This window comes from Cnephaeus nilssonii (assembly GCF_951640355.1).
Source record: "Cnephaeus nilssonii genome assembly, chromosome: 21".
In the NCBI taxonomy this organism is placed as follows: Eukaryota; Metazoa; Chordata; class Mammalia; order Chiroptera; family Vespertilionidae; genus Cnephaeus; species Cnephaeus nilssonii.
In genome coordinates this window covers 19,126,824-19,143,895 of record NC_137092.1, presented here as the reverse complement: position 1 = coordinate 19,143,895, position 17,072 = coordinate 19,126,824, and the positions used below count along the sequence as shown (strand labels likewise).

Below are 17,072 nucleotides of genomic sequence, written 5' to 3'. Positions count from 1 at the left end.
CATCATTTGGAAATTTGTCATATATTTAACTCAACTGTGGTTAAAGGTCCTTCCTTGCCATTAATGAGATTTCATTGAAATTACAGGATTTACAGAGAAATTTCAATAAAAAGGGGGAAGAATGTACATTTAATGTTGACTTCTTTAAGAGCTACTTATACCTAAGATCAAATTACTATTCACTAAGTTTAAATCCTCTATGTTTTTATTTTCAAATGGTACTCAAAGAAAGAGACAGTATCTTACAGTTGCACCATTTTTATTGCAACTACCTGAGTGATAAGCTGCTTATGGCTGTGGTCTGAAATCGGGCCTGGCCATTCTGTGCATGGTGTGAAATGTGTTGAATTGTGTATGTGCTTGGCTTCATGCACTAGGCTGTTAGTAACAGGCTGGTGTTGCAGAGGGAGGTGAACACCCTGGCAGCCCAGTCACAGCCACCACCACCACCTCCAAAATGGCCTGGAATGATCTCAAGTGAGCAGTTGAGCTTGGAACTGCACCAGGTGGAAAGGGAAATCGGGAAGAGAACCCGGGAACTGAGTTTGGTGAGTGTTGCGGTGGGAAACGAGAGGGAAGGTGAAAGGAAAACATCCGTCATGGAACTCACAGCTCTAGAGTTGTAGAATCACCCAGAACTATAGAATCATCACCCCAAGGCACTCCAAGGAGTGATAAATGTTTAGAATAAGTCTCATGAAGATGGGCTTTCATCCTATTTTATTATTCTCTTTTGATTTGACTGTGTTCTTTGTGTTGGAATTCTGCATTACAAAAAAAACGTTTAGGGAAAACAAGGTAGGTAGTTGGAAGTTATTACATTTCTGTTAAATATACTGATTAGGGAAGCAGTGGGAGTGTGGTGTTTATGATTTTGCTGATATCGTCATGTTATATAAAGATGTACTACATGCCAAAACCGGTTTGGCTCAGTGGATAGAGCGTCGGCCTGCGGACTGAAAGGTCCCAGGTTCGATTCCGCTCAAGAGCATGTACCTTGGTTGCGGGCACATCCCCAGTAGGGGGTGTACAGGAGGCAGCTGATTGATGTTTCTCTCTCATCGATGTTTCTAGCTTTCTGTCCCTCTCCCTTCCTCTCTGTAAAGAATCAATAGAATATATATATATATATATAAAAAAAAAGATGTACTACATGCTACCAAATAGCATTCTAGTTTTCATAGCCCTTGTTATTGATGATCTGGCTTTTCTTATGCGATGCAATCTACACACTCTTTCCTGTGGCATTATATCCATGGATGTGCTTAGGCTTTGCTTCATAGTGCACTAACATTCATTTCGGTAAATTTTGAATCTTAGGGGATTGAACCAGTCCCCCAGGTTGCATGTAACTGATTTTGTTGTTGTGTAGCTTTCACATTTTTTCTAAGCAAATAAATGGGGTAGTTTTTCTGTTTTCATTAAGTAGATTATAGATAGATATTATACTTGGCTTGCTTTTTCTAAGTCCTCATTTATGTGAGATATTTCCATGTTAACTTGAGGCATTCTCCCCCATATTATTCAGCTTGGGTAGTGAACAAGTGGATTGTACTCTATTGTGTATGTCTCTCTTTTAGTCTGCCTGTTTCTTTAGTCATTTTACAAAACTATATGATTTCTGGATCATCAGTTTGTATTATCTGTGTTTGATCTCTTTTCCATTACCACCATTAAATAGAAGCTAATTGAATTTATTTCCTTCTCTTTCAAAGGAGAACCAGTGTTCTCTGGATATGAAAAGCAAATTGAATACAAGTAAGCAAGCAGAAAATGGACAACCAGAACCACAAACTAAGGTTCCAACCGAGGACCTTACATTGACATTCAGGTAAAGAAACAGTCATTTGCATAGTCATATATTACACAGTCATGACAGAAATATCCTTAGAAATATGATTTGATTTTTAAAGTGGCATTATTCTGTATACATTGAGAAAGAATATTTTCACATAAATTTAGGTGTTTAAAATTTTATTTTAGAACAGATCCAAAATTGAATTATCTGTTAAGACTTAATGGAAATTTTCTGGTTACATTTACTTCTTTCCCTTGCTTTTTAATTTATTTGAAACCAATGTTTACATTTTGATGTATACCTATCTAGTCTTTTTTAAGAAGTGTGGGCATTTAGCCTCTTTCAAAACCCACCCACCATTTCATCTCCCTGGTTTTTAATTTGTTCTATTCCATGTCATCTAATAATTCTTCTACAGGTTTGGAAGGATACCTATCAGATATTATGAACCACACTGCAGTAAACAATATTGAAGTTAATTCTTTGTACATCTTTAAGTATTTCCTTAGAACATTTTGAGACTTTTGATACATAGTCCTGAGTTGCCCTCCTGATCCTATCTAATAAAGAGGGAATATGTTAATTGACGCTCACACCATTTCAAAGATGGTGGTGCCCACAGCCAATAAGGAGGGAATATGCTAATTGACTGCCCCACCCTCAAAGATGGCAGTGCCCAGTCCCCTCAGCTCTGCTGGGGTGGCAGGTGCCTGCCTCCGGAGTCCCCCAATCCCCTCAGCCCCCCAGCCGGCCTGAGGCGCAGGCAAGCCTTGGGTGGCGGCTGCCCAGCCGCCCAGGGCCAGCCGAGGCTTGCGCTGCCAGCAGTGGCAGCAGCAGAGGTGTGATAGGGTGTCGCCTTCCCCTGATCGCCAGGTTGCCTCCCGCACCTGAGGGCTCCCGGACTGTGAGAGGGGGTAGGCCAGGCTAAGGGACGCCCCCGCTCCGGTGCATGAATTTTCATGCACCGGGACTCTAGTAATATATAACAACTAGAAACCCAGTGCACAAATTCATACACATGTGGGGTCCCTCAGCCTGGCCGGCGATCTGGGCCGATCGGGGCCGGCTGGCCAGGGGGAGGGACCACAGGAGGTTGGCTGGCTGCGGGAGGTTGACTGTGGGGGCACACTGACCACCAAGGGGGCAGCTCCTGCGTTGAGCATCTGCCTCCTGGTAGTCAGTGCGTCATCATAGCAACTGGTTGACCAGTCGAGCAGTTGACTAGTCGTAATGGTCGCTTAGGCTTTTACATATATAGATAACTGCTAATGCCCTGTTGCTTTCATGCTTAGGGTTTGGCTATTTTAACCCATGCATTGTTTTTCTTAAAGGCCATATTGTAAATATTTAAAATTATGTGTTTTATAGTCTCTGTCAAAACTCTCAATTCTGCCATTATAGTGTGAAAGCAGCCATAGACACTATGTAAACAAACAGGCAGGCTGTGTTCAAATGAAACTTTATTTACAAAAACTGGCAGCAGCTAGCCTTAGTTTGAGAACCTCTGTGCTAAAGCATGGATATAGAGCTGTAAATTAAAGTTTGAAAGCCATTCCTAGTCTCCATACTACTGAAAGAACTGTCCTGTTGATTTTATTCTACTAAATAATCATTTTATCTCCTATTTAGAAATTCCAACTCTTTTTTTTTTTTAATGTTAACAGTGATGTACCGAATGGATCAGCCTTGACACAAGAGAATATCAGCCTCCTATCAAACAAGACCAGCTCTCTGAACCTATCAGAGGACCCTGAGGGAGGAGGAGACAACAATGACTCCCAGAGATCAGGAGTTACACCCAGTTCTGCTCCCTAAAATATGAGGAGTCAGACTTCTATCTTCTGCTCCGAATCAATTTGTGGGACATAGGTGTAGCAGAACGATAACTTCTAAACTTCTTCTCTGAGAGTGGTCAGAGAAGTCCAGGGAAAGCACCGGAGGCAATGTGCACAAACACCACTACTAAAAACAAACCCTGCACATAGATCACATCAATGCATTTTTTAATTTAAAAAAAGGAAAAAGAAAAAGGAAATTAGCAGTATCTGCAAGCAATTCAGATTAAATTTGTTTTTGTTCTGTGAATGAACTTTATTTTAATAACTTTGGACGCCTTGGATCCAGGGCTTTAAAAAAAAGAAGATATTATATATACACTCTGTTTGATTAATTGTATGATCTTAATGAAGTAGGTTTTTCTTGTATTTTGGTATTATTACATACCCAGTGTATAATTCCTGCCTTGCAATCCTTTCCCACTCTCACAACCCCATAAATAAAAACAGACAAAAAGCACCGGCCTTTCTGAGAATCCTCCGGTGCTTGATAAACAAAAAGACAGTAACAGACCAGTTAGAAAATGTGCAGCAAACCAAGGTTTCTGAGAGCTGTCATTTGGAAGCCATGATTATCCTTTCCTCTCTGGGTCACTGCCTTCATGTGTTAAATATGTTTCCTATGTTATTCAAACGTATTTTTGTTCAGGGGGGTTTTATTTCTTGTTTTGTTTTTAACTTTCCAGAGATAATTGCCAGACAATTTTTTAAGTCCTCATGTCCATGTTATGGAATCCTTTCATTTTATTAATGTAATCTGAAAGCAGAGCCAGTGTTTAGATTGTTGGTTAGATTTGTATGGAGATTATTTTAAGAATGAACTCTAATTTATTAGCACTGGAAATACTTGGTTAGTGTATGGCCTACTTTGAGCTGATGGTTGGAAATTTGGACCTGTGCTTTTTTCTAAATTGAACTTTGGGTGAAATCAGAGAATGCTAAAAAAATCAGCACAGCACAATCAACCATGTTTTAAAACTGCAACACTTGATTTGAAGTTAAAATGGACAGAGCTACATTATTTCACTGAATTCTTTTATTTTACCCTCAAAACCCAAAAATATAAAATAAAATCCCTAAATACTGGTGCCCCTGGCTTTCAGAGGTTTGCCTGGATCCTGATAATAGTTTGTGAATTGATCAGTTGTTGCTGTTCAGAATCATTAGCACAAGTAGGTAGAAGAACCTAGAGGTTAATTTCCATAGACTTGGCTTTACAATACTATAAAGATTCTTCATGAAAACGTTATAAAGAATAAAGAAGAATTTGATTGGTTAGTTCTGCTGCACATATTCTGATGGCCCATGTCTGTACTGAACTAAGACCCTATAAACCATGCTAGGTGGGGATTATTGGATATAGTCACTCTCCCCATCCCTCTGTTAGCCTGATTTTTTATAATTTCCTTTTCTGGATTATACTACTAAAACAGAAAGCACTGGTTATGTAATGTTACTGCATTGCTTTGGTTGGGTAAAAGCAAGAGTTTGTATTTTTCTTGTTTCTTATTTTCTTAACCCTGAACTCCTGCTGAGGTCATAACAACCTCAGTCTAAGCTCTGTGTCCATCATAATGTTAACTGAAACAAATTGGGGGGAGGGGGGGTAATTCAGTCCTGCCATTGCCTACCAGTAGGAGAGTCCAAACAGAACACTCTTTTGAGTAGCGATTATTTAATTTGCCCAGTCAAGGCACCGTGTTTATATACTATTTCACATTGAATTTGATTATGCCCTACAGACCTGGCTGGTCAAGGATTTGATATACACATATTGGCTTGGGATTCGAGCTTTCTTTTTTATTTAAATAAAAATTTATATATATATTATATATATACATATATACATAGCTATATCTGTATATATATTGGGTATGTTTTAAGGATTTTTTCGCATGAGCGCAGCTGTTGCGATAAAATGACTGATTGGGAGGTAGAAGCACTGAATGAAGATGAGGCATTTTTTCATTTGAAATCCATATTTTCCTGTTTTGTTAATACACTTGCTTTTGTGCTTTTTTTTTGTTTTGCTTAAAACCCTCTTATATTTATTCTTTAAGTGTTTATTGTTTTTTGGGAGAAGGAGAGAAACTGTGTGTCTGACAGAGCCCCAAGACTTTTCATTTTTCTATATAGACAACCGTAAAAGGCAACATGCTTGGCCTGCAATCTTCTGTGGGCACAGTTGGGCAGATCTTACTTCTCCTTTGGACATGTTAGGTAACTCCTAACTTTTAGAAGCAGTTAGTTCAATTTGGAACTCAAAACAATTCTGGTATTAGAAGGAAACTTAGGGATATTGATTTTGTTAGAATAAGTAAAATTCCATTGGGGTATCTATTACCACACCTGATAACTTCTGTTATTCTGTGTCCTTCAAATGCTCTCATTCTAGCTATCACCATTTTGATATTCCAAACTAGTCAGGAACAGGGATTAACTTATACAGTGTTCCTTTTCTGAATAAAACCAGGAAAGCCACTGTTTTGAATTGATTTAAAATAGTTTTTCACTTTTTAAGGTATATTTATTTGGGGGCGGGGTAGGAAGATCTCTTAAATTGTAGCCTTAATTCTCGCTGTACCTCTCTAAGGTCCCACACTCTCAAGCAAGCTGGCTGCATGGGAAGGCAGGGGAGTAGTATATTGTCCATGTATGTGCCTGTAGCCCACGTACCTTAATAGGTCATTCTGCCCGCCCTCCTGGATAGTCTTATAGCTTTCCTAGTGCCCATAAGCAGTGTTAGGATAAAGCCTCAAAATTTTGGGTTCTTTTTTCCTTTTCTCTGTGATTTACTTTATGATATATGAGCCTGTAAGGGAAAGTGGCAAAAACTACTTGACTGTTGAACTGCCTTTTTTTGGTCAAAATCTATGAAAGGCATTGATTTTTCTAACTTTTAAAATTTATGCCATTAGAAACAAGAGATTAAACGAGTCAGATAGGAAATACAGTTTTTATGCTTTCTACTTACTAAAATATTAATTTCTTCTGAAAATGATTACTTGCTTTCACTGAATTAAAAATCAAGACTTGGGCATCTCAAATAAACATGAACAATTCTGAGAGGGCCAAGGTGGGAATAATAAGCACTGTGTTCACTCCTGTTCAAATAAGACCAGAATTTTATAGCTAGAAATATAAAAGTACTTTGACTTACTCTTTTTTTAAGGGGTCTCTGGAAAAGTGTAGAAGAACTGAGAATAAGAGATCTAGATTCAGTTTCTTGACTTATATGTAGCTCTTTTGCCTTACTGATAGACACTGTCACAATATAAGTCCAGTAGCTTGCCCTGTCTTGGCTATTTTACAGAGGCTAACGTGACCAACGATCCATTTCTTGTTACTTTTCTAATCAAAAGTTAGTTATAGCAGAGGTTTCTACTAACATTATTCAAATGACAAGACACTATTTCTAATGCCAGCTACAAATATTCAGCTACTCAGGATGTACACAGTTTATCTGGTACAACATTAATGTGGCTGAGTACCTTCTCCCATCCATTTCCCTTCCCTTCGCCTCACTGTTCCCATGTATTTATTCTTTTGCTTTCTCTAAAAGACATAAAATTGGTATGATTCTCACTTGCTACCTTGAATGTATAACTTCATCAGACCTTCCATAGACCTTCAGAGTTGAAGCTGAAAGTTGTTTTTCTCTTTTATTTCCTGGCCCTTTTCTATCTTGCAAATTCCCTTGATTTACCCACTGCCCTCCCCAATCTGCAACAGTGACAGTTTGCTGCCTCAAAACAGAGCATTCAAATGAATTCGCTTAGCCAATAACTTCTGTGAAGTTGCCTTTTCTAATGGTGTTATTACTCAGTGATGCACAAATGTGGTATTTGCCCTACTGGTAGGCAAACAAAGGTCTGGTTCAGAATGGTAACCTGCTGGGGTGTTTTTGTTTTTTTCTTTTTGAAGGAGAGCCAAAGACTTGTGCTTTACTCTGTTTTGGTTTGGGAAAAATAGTAGCCATTTTGATTGTGTAACCTTTAAGTATTTGTGAGTTGATTGTACTGTGTAAGTAGATTTATCTAAAGTTAACTGATAAGTTAGCTGGCCTTATAAAATGTAAAAGTAATGAAAGTTCATCAGTTTCTCTTTCATCAGGGAATATCTTTAACAATATTATGTGTAAGTGGTCCCTTCCCTTCTTTTTGAGACGATTTTGTCATGATAGCATCTTGTGTGTTTTTGCTTTTTTTAACTTGTGCCTAAAGAACAGTCTCCTATCACTGTGGTTAAGTCATGGGCTGGTGAGACATAATTATTAACTATGGACTGTATATGTCAGGTTATCACATGCCAAGAAAAATAGGTTCTTTTCACTAAAGAGTATGTGGTTGCTATTTCATGTATACAAATGGTGATGGGTGGAGGTCTTACCATCCTTCTTCCACTTTCTTTTTGCTCATTTTAAAGGATTGAGTAAAGGTTTCATACATAAAATCGATCTGTAAAAAGCACCTGTAATGATTTCTATTTCATTAAAAGCAAAGGCCCGGTTACTTTTTAGGAGAAATTAATAACCTGCCTGGAAATTGACTGCAGTGCTTGCTTAGATTTTTACCTTATCAGAATGCAACTTTGTTTATTTATTATTTGGTGTTACATTATTATAGTGTTCCCTTCCTGAAAAGTCGGCCTGTCCTTTTAGATAAAAATTAGAGCTTTTAAACTAAAACAGTCACTCAGCATTCAGGATTGGATAAGCAAGCCATCTGCTGCTGTCGTCATTTTACCCGTGTGCCTGTTGCCGATCCACATTCTCTCTCCCTTGGGCAACTGTGAGTTTTATATTTATTTGTTTTAGCTCAGCTTTATGAGATTTTCCTGCTGAAATGGCTTATTGGGAGTTGTAGGTGGGTTGCAGTTAATACATATATTTTAATTCTTCATTCAACCTTTCTGAGTCACTTGAAAAAGAAAGCTGTTTTTGTCAAAAGGTACTATTAATTATAGTAAATACCATCTTAAGATTTATTTTTTTAAGACTTTTTTGACTGCTAAAGATACTTCATATGTATTAGAGTATAATTGAGAAGTAATACTAGTTATGTTAAGAATAGGAAACTGCCACCACCAGAAAGAAGTAACACCTTCTACTAATTGGGTGGATTTTCAATACTGCACTGAACCAACTGGGTAAAGAGCCTTTTGAAATCCTGTTGTGATATAGGGACTTACCTACCACTGGAATCCTTGTTTTCAGAGCCTCTGAACTTTCAGCCAAACACTGAATTTCCCCTAAACTTTATTCCTGAGCAAAACATCCCTAGGGTAATAACTTTTATTTTCACAAGAAAATAGGCACAATAACCCAAGAGAGAGAACTTAAACCTCAAGACAGTATTGTGTCCAAAAATGTATATTTAGAAAAACAAAATCCTGTGGAGTTAGTATATTATATACAACATAAGGTGAGTTATTTTCTTGTATTGAGGTCTCACTGTTTCTGGTTGATTGGGGTTTGTTTTGTTTTGTTTAACTCTAAGTAGACAGAGCTCACAAGTCTTTGGCATCCATTCCAGGTTGTACACTCAGAGAGTCATCTTATAACTGGAAACTGTCAGGTAGTCCCTTACCCCGCCCCAGCTGGTGCATGAAAGGATCAAGAAAAGGATGGAAACAAACTATTGGGTGAATAATTGGTTGTCTGATTGTTTCGTTTTGCCTGATTTTAAAAAATCACTTATTGCTATCATATCTGAACCACCCTGTAAAATATTCCTCAAATTTGAAGGCAGTTTAAACTTTTGTTTATTATTTTTACATCCTCTGTTCAACTAATACACAGCCCTGGGGACCACTTTTAACAGGTGTATTGGCTAAGTTTTCATTGTCCCCTTTCTCCTCTTCCCACCTCTGGGAATGAAAGAATGTTGGGGGGAAATTTTTTTCCCCCATTTTATTCATTGATCCATAGGCCTCATTATCTTACTTTATGCCGAATCTATGACTTTTTGAAACAGGAAAAGTGGATTAAGATAATGGACAAAACCTTTCACCCACTTAAACATTTTCCAGTTGTGAGATTCCTCTTCCTGTGTGTGGTTTCCTCTCTGTCACCCCAGCTGCCCTGTTCCCCTGACTATGGTCAATTTGGTCTTTAGGCTCATACCAGTCTCCCCGAGACATTCTGCAGTCATTATCACCTTTTTGGGTGGATTTTATTTTGTTTTATTTTGGTTTTGTTTTTAAAATAACTTTTTAACACTGATGCATACTTGCTTGGGATAGAGCTTGTGTAATTTACCAATCGTATTGATTGTATGTGATTGTGCCCTGCAGAGGTATATTTAACAAGACAAAATAATCTAGGTTAATAAAGGAGCCCATGAGATTTGAGTCAGATTATGAATGATTTCATGAAATCACAGTTTTGCATAGTGAAATTTTAATTTTCTGTTAAAAATCATTGTTAGACTAAATACTTTTTTTTAAAATCTTGTATTCATATTCTTATATTCCTATTTTTTTCCTTGCCTCTGCTCTCTATTCTTTCTTGCCTGCGTCCACCACCTGTTCAGAAATAAAAGTACTGAACCTTAAAGTCAGAGCTAATTTTTAAATTGCTGAAGTTCGTGAATTTTTACTTTTTCCAAGTGTTTCCAACTTAAAAAGAAAAAGTGAAGACAGATGAACAGATGGTTGTAATTTCACAGGGTGTGAATAATTCCTTAGCATTTGGCAAACTAATGTCTTATTTGAAGACTGTATTTCCTGGAAGTCCTTTTGGAAAAAGGAAAAGAACCCCATTTGAAATGAACCATTTTCCTCTCTTTAAATCTGTTTAGAGTTCCAATTGTTTATCAAGTGAAGTGGAAAAACATAGTAGTAGGAAGGTATTTGGGGCAGCAGAACTTGGGGTTCGAGTAAGGGTGTGTTCTGCTTGTCGCAGGCTTTTGAGAGGATTAGGGCCATCTTTTTCAATTTAGTATTATTTGTGTGCATGTTGTTTATATCAAAGATGCCACGTTTTGTTAAAATACTATTTCCTTCCTTTATTACCTTGGAAACTGACTCAGCCTCATGTTGCTTCTAATTAGTGTTTAGGGCTCCCATGAGTTGCAGATAAAAGGATCATTTTAACAAGTAGAAGGAGGTGATTCACCTTTTGGTTTGTAAATATATGAAAGTGTCTACAAGGTCTTTATCTGCTTTCTGTCAGCATTTATATTAAATGATAAATTAATGAGGAGAAACTGTGTAGTCTGTGTTGTAAATGAGTCTGTGTCAACTTATTCTAACCATGGGATTAATTTCTTACATCTGTTTTTCCTTTTTAGGTGAAAAATAGAGAAGTAGATCATGCACACAAGCAAACACATACTTGTAGTAGCCAGTTTTGCAGAGAGATGACAGGAGTTAGTCCAGCCTTAAATATACTGCTGTCCAGATTCCTTCATTCATTACACAGTGATTGCCCACGAGGAATAAGGTAATGTTCTCGGAACCTAGGGCCAGTCAGTGTTCCATGAGACCTCATGACTCACAGCCAAGTCCTGCCTTTGATGGCTTCTCCTAACTCAGGACCTTGTTTATGGTTAAGCAACATGGACCTGCTCTGGATACCTTCCTGATACAGTTTTTATCTTTTTATTCTTACTGATGTCTTCTAATTGTCCTAAAACCCCCACCCATTAGTCATTCCTTGCAATTAGAGGATAAATGTAGGTTTATTTTTTCTTAGAGATCATGGTAAATATGAAAAAAGAGAAGGGAGGGAACTTAGTCCAGCTTGAAAGAAACTTAAGAGATTCTGGAATCAATTGCAACACTTTGGATTCTGATTCCAACAAACAAAATGTACAAAGGCATTTATGATTGGGAAAGTGTGAGTTGATTATTGGATATTAGATAATATCAGGGAATGACATTTCTGTTCAGTGTGATAATAGCAACATGGTTTTCTTCAGTGTAGGCTTGCCCTTGTTACCCTCTAACTGATTGGGCCTTTTGTTATCCTGATAACACGCTAGGGACCTGATGAACTCCTGGACCCAGGGCATTGCTCAGCTTCCTCCACCGCTCGCAGCTCGGGCTGGCCTCTTTCTCTAGCTGTCAGCAGCTTGAGGTTTTGCCTCCAGCCCATTCCCTGGGAAGCTGACCTTCCCGAGAGGTGGTTCCTGGAGTTCTAGCATCCTGCGCCCAGGTAGCATCTGCTGGTGTTCAGTATTGGCCATTTGGGAAGGGCCTGAACCCAGCTGTGAGTCCTGATGCGATGGAAGCTGCCCACCCACTTCCATTCCTAGACCCTCCTTTCTGCCTCACCCTCAAATGGACTTGGTCAGGTTGGCCAGAGCAGCCCTGGCAGAGGCAGGAAACAGGCACCAGTCACAGAAAACGCACACGCTTGGCTTTCCTGTGAGTTTCTTCCTGTTGCTCTGGACAACCTGTCTTACCCACCCTGTCTCTCCAAGGATTTCTCCCACCAGCTCTGCTCTGTGCTCTGCCTCCTGCCCATCTCTCTGTTTCTCTTCACCACCTACAACTTGCTGGACTAAAGCAGAAGCAATGACATAGACTCCATGCAACTATCTAGAATCCCCTTGCCGTGTTGCTGTTCATACAAGGCATCACCTCCCCTGAATCAGTAGCATTTTTACTTTGCTTGATAACTTTGCACTTGGGAGGAATTTAAAGTATCTTCCTATTAATAAGTCAGCAGAACTACTCGGAACCGGGGTTTCTTCAAACACAAATATTTATTGAGTATCTGGTACACTGAAGACCCAGTGGTATTGGCACGGAATGCGTTCAATAAATATTTGTTTTGATTTGGTTTCCCTGAAACCAAAACTGCACTTTCTAACGGTTGTGAGAATTGGGACAAATTCCCGTGACATGCTTTAAGAGGCTCCCCTGAAAGCTGCCCAGGTGGTAATGTAGGGTTTAGTGCGATAAACTTTATTTCCCCTTAATTAGTGTTACAACTGCCTGGTCTACTGGAAACCCCAGTGAGGTGGAGGCGACTCTGGTGTGGGTGCCAGATGTTTTGCCGAATTTCTGTGGAAGAGTTCAGCTGGGAGTTACTCAGTAACCACAGCAGGAGCCCTGCTCCTCTGTTTGTTCCCGCCAAGGTCCTTCTCTTGAGTCCAAAGAAAAGAACAGAACAGCCTGGATGTGAGGCAATGGCCAGGACCTGCTCAATTACCTGCTCACAGGACACCACTGAGACTGGAGGCAGGGCAAGGGGAAGAGGGATTTTTTTTTTTACTTTCTTGCTGACCCTAAAAAAAGGGGGTGATTGAATGCTACATTCTTTCTTCTCCCTGGCTCCTCAGACAGACCCCAAACACAGCAACGCAGAGGGCTCCTGTGTGCTCCTTCCAACCTTGTTTCCACTCGGAACAGAGACAAACTGGGCCACACAGAAGTGAGGGGTCCTCTTCCAAAACTAACATTTACCTGAGCAAAGTCCTTAAGGCTGCCTCCACTCCCGGAAATGGCTACAAGTGTCCATGAAGAATTTGATGTAAATACGTACAGTTATTAAAATACTTTACAGAATACTGATGACACTGTGCATGTGTGGAGATGGAGAGACAGGCAGACAGACCCAGGTTAGTCTGCCCTGTATACAAGCTTTTTTTTTTTTTCCTTTCATCAAACCAGCCTAGGATGAACCAAGAGGAAAGGGGTTTGGGTCATCAAAATCTAGACAGAGGCAAGGACGCTGTGTGCAGTGAGAAGGCTGGTGTGAAAACCTCATTTGGAACGTGCATTGGAGACAAACGTTTTCTTATTAAGTTTATTGAGGTGGCATTGGTTAATAGGATCATATAGGTTTTGGGTAAGGATTTCTGTGTTACAGGTTTTGTATATTGCATCGTGTGCCCACCAATCAAGACAAATGTTTTCTAACAAAAGGTGGCAGTGCCTGGGTTCATTTCTGGGCCCTGGGTTTTGGAGGAAATGTGGGCAAACGTGGTAGAGACTAACCAGAGCAGAACCAGATGGTGACGTGTTGTAACCTGGCCCCAGGAGAACAATGGGACAGTGAGGTTTCACCTGGACCGTTTCTCTCCGGCTCTCCGGTAGGAGCATGAGACCTGTGAGATGGGCAGACAGGTTTTGAATCTCAGCTGCGTAGGTTGGGGCACGTTCTTAAGCCTGGTGAGCAGTGGTTTTCTCATCTGTCAGCTGGGCATAGTAGTGTCTTCCTGACAAGAGGAGGATAAAGCTAATGCCTATAAAACACTTAGCAAGGATCCTGATATATGGGAAGTGGGATTTTAAGAAAACGTGTGTGAATTGGTTGCTTATCTGTTTCACTCACTAGAACATTTGCTACATGAGGGCAGCAACTATGTTGAATGTGCTATTCTATTCCTGGTGTCTAGAACAGTCCTTAACACAAAGGTGTTCCTTAAATGTTACCTTAATTAATCAAATCAGGTCAAATGGCACTTGGGTTGTCAGACAGTAGGTTCCCCTTTAACATTGTGTGCCACTCAGAAGCGAGTCATTAATGATGGTAAAGGAAAATCACACAACAGCATTTCTGTAGTATTTGACAGTGTCAGCTGACTTCTGCACGGCATAAGTCATGGTCAAATTCCTGTGCACTTCATCCTCTAATGAGGGTCTTCTGGGAGGACAGCACTTAAGCAGCCAAGCTTGATGATGAATAAAGACTTCAAAGTCCTGAAGGCATCTAGCCTGAACGTGGGAGACGGAGCTTGGAGGGCTGTGGGCACATTTGAGCACATTTGCAGCAACATCCCACCTCCCAGAACTTAATTCTGTGGCCCCACTGAACTGTAGGGGAGGCTGGAAATAGAATTTAGCTGTGTCCCAGGAGGAAGCGTAACTGTATTAACTTGGTAACAATAGACCATTGGATGATCTGTAATCCTTCAAAATGCCTGGGAGGTGGTTACTCTGTCCCCATAGAGAGATTTAAAATCTCTGACCCTCTGAGAGGTTGAGCTACACAACCAAGATCAGACAGCTAGTGATTACATGGCAAAGCCAGGGCTTCAATCAGGAGTCCTGGGATTTTCCTGTCACTTGGGGTATTAGAAAATTCCAGACAGTACCAGTCATTTCGGTGAGGCTGACTTGCTCATGATTTTATCTATGCTTAGCACATCTGTATAGGCCTTGGACTTGAATATTTTTGATATTTGTTAACATACTGTGGTTATTCTTCAGAATTCAGTCCTATTCACTCTAAGTGTCTTCTTTGATCTTACCAGAATTTAATAAAAAGGAGTCTTGTTATTTTTATTAAAAAGTACTTTATTCAATAATAAAGGTAATATAACAACAACAAAAATTTTAAAAAAATATTTTTTGTTGATTTCAGAGAGGAAGGGAGAGGGAGAGAGAGATAGAAACATTAATGATGAGAGAGAATCACTGATCGGCTGCTTCCTGCACACCCCTCACTGGGGATTGAGCCCACAACACAGACATGTGCCCTTGACTGGTATTGAACCTGGGACCCTTCAGTCCGCAGGCTGACGCTCTATCTACTGAGCCAAACCAGCTTGGGCACAACAAAAAATTTTATATATTATTTTATAGCATTCTGTGATAACTGGATTCTTTTTTTATTTATTTTGAGAGAGAGAGATACATCAATGTGAGAGAGAAACATTGATCGGTTGCCTCCCTTATGCGCCCCTACCTGGGATCAAACCCGCAACCTTTTGGTGTAGGGGACTGATGCTCTAACCAACTGAGCCACCCTGCCAGGGGATAACTAGGTTCTTTTCTATATAAACATATAAATGTACAGTAGGTGTTTAAAATGGCGCCTATTATTATCGTATTCAAAGATTTAAAGAACTTGACCTAAGCTAATGTAAAGATGGAATATCCTACATTACTAAACGTTTTTTGCCAGCCCAGGCACACCTAAACACCTGTGTTCCACCTGCAGACACTGACCTGGGCGTCTCAGTCTCCTTTTCTTCTTTGTTTCCAAGATCAGACAGCTAGTGATTACACATCACTTAAGACGCTTCCACTTCCTCTTGGGTGCTGCCCCGGAACTCCCCTGCCCCCAACCCTCTGTAGGATACAACATGATCTCCTTCTTGCTCACAAAGTCAAGATGTTTTGAACTTCAACGTGTTCAAAAACAGAAAGGAAGGTTCACAGCGACGTCTTACTCCCACCCCGTCTGTCCACCCCTCACCCTACCATTCCCCACTTTGCCATATAAAAGGTAACATAGCACCACCCAGCTATCTGAGGGTACACCGAGGACCCTCACCCTTGTGACAGCGGCACAGTTTAACAGTGTGCGATGTACCTTGGTTTATCCAACTGGTCTCCTTTATTGGTAATCTCATTAGGAGAGTTTCCTGGAGTGGGATTTCCAGCTCAAAGGGTAAATTCATGTGTAATGTTGGTATTGCTAAATTTCCCTTCAAAGGGCTACATGGCACTCTGTACTCCCACTAGGGAGCCCTTTGCTACCACCCTTTATAAAAGGTAACCTCCCCACCGGCCCCCATCACTGTCTAACCCCTGGCTCTGTTGTATTTTTCTCCATGGCCTTTATTGACTACCTGACTGATATGGAATGTATGTATTTAGTATATACTGGTTCGTTGTTGTTTTTTAATTCTCACCCAAGGATATTTTTCCATTGATTTTCAGAGAGAGTGGAAGAGAGAGGGACAGAGAGAAATATCGATGTGAGAGAAATACATCGATTGGTTGCCTCCTGCACGTGCCCTGAACAGGGAGGAGCCTTCAACTGAGGTATGTGCCCTGGACTGGAATCGAACCCAGGACGCTTTGGTCCGCAGGCTGACGCTCTATCCACTGAGCCAAACCGGCCAAGGCGTATAGACTGATTCTTTATGTGATTGATGCTTGTCTTCCCCGACTGGAGTCCCCGGCCTGAGGACAGAGCCCACTGGCACAGGTAGCACTCCTGTGTTCATAGGATGTAAGATGCTAAACTTTTCAGTTGTCTTTAACCTGGAGTGACAAGGAGCCCCTAAGCATGCGGGGGTTAGGACAGTTCCTAGTAACGTTCACACTGTGCACGGGAGTCCTGAAGATGTCCAGGGTCTAAGTCAGCCAAGAATTAGATACAGCTTCAGTCCAGACAGAGATTTTTGGCTAATCAAGAGAGAACTCTCGAGTTCCTCTGACTGTACCAGCTTCCAGGAGTCCTGTCACAGACGGCGCATCTCGTGAACTCGGCTGCAGCAATCCTAGGGATACTGTTTCAGGCTATTTAGGAAGAGAAAAATATAAACGGGCCCTTCATCTCCGTTGGCTGGAATTTATTTAGTTTTCCCCAATAACTAAACTAAGTAAAAATGACCGTACACACCGATCGTAATGTCGTTTGTTTGCTTTTAAAGTGTTTCAGCCATTGTGTTTTTATCTGCCCCGCACTCATTCTCCTGAGTCCCCCGTAGGATTGTGTTCAGTACCTCCCAACTGGCTCAGCTACCTTAAGC

At 40.3% G+C, this 17,072-nt stretch overlaps 1 protein-coding gene across 3 annotated transcripts in view; it reads left to right on the top strand.

The window, feature by feature from the left end:
- RC3H1 (ring finger and CCCH-type domains 1) overlaps positions 1–10,914 on the top strand; it is a 63,002-nt gene extending 52,088 nt beyond the window's left edge. For 2 of the 3 annotated variants that reach the window (XM_079761536.1, XM_079761535.1), the window contains exons 18-20: positions 378–548; positions 1,716–1,831; positions 3,463–10,914. In XM_079761536.1, coding sequence (XP_079617662.1) covers positions 378–548; positions 1,716–1,831; positions 3,463–3,613 — 438 coding nt within the window. In that variant the 3' untranslated portion in view covers positions 3,614–10,914. The remainder of the gene's footprint in view (positions 1–377; positions 549–1,715; positions 1,832–3,462) is intronic. The other variant, XM_079761537.1, reaches the window with a different exon arrangement.
- Positions 10,915–17,072: the final 6,158 nt, after the last annotated feature.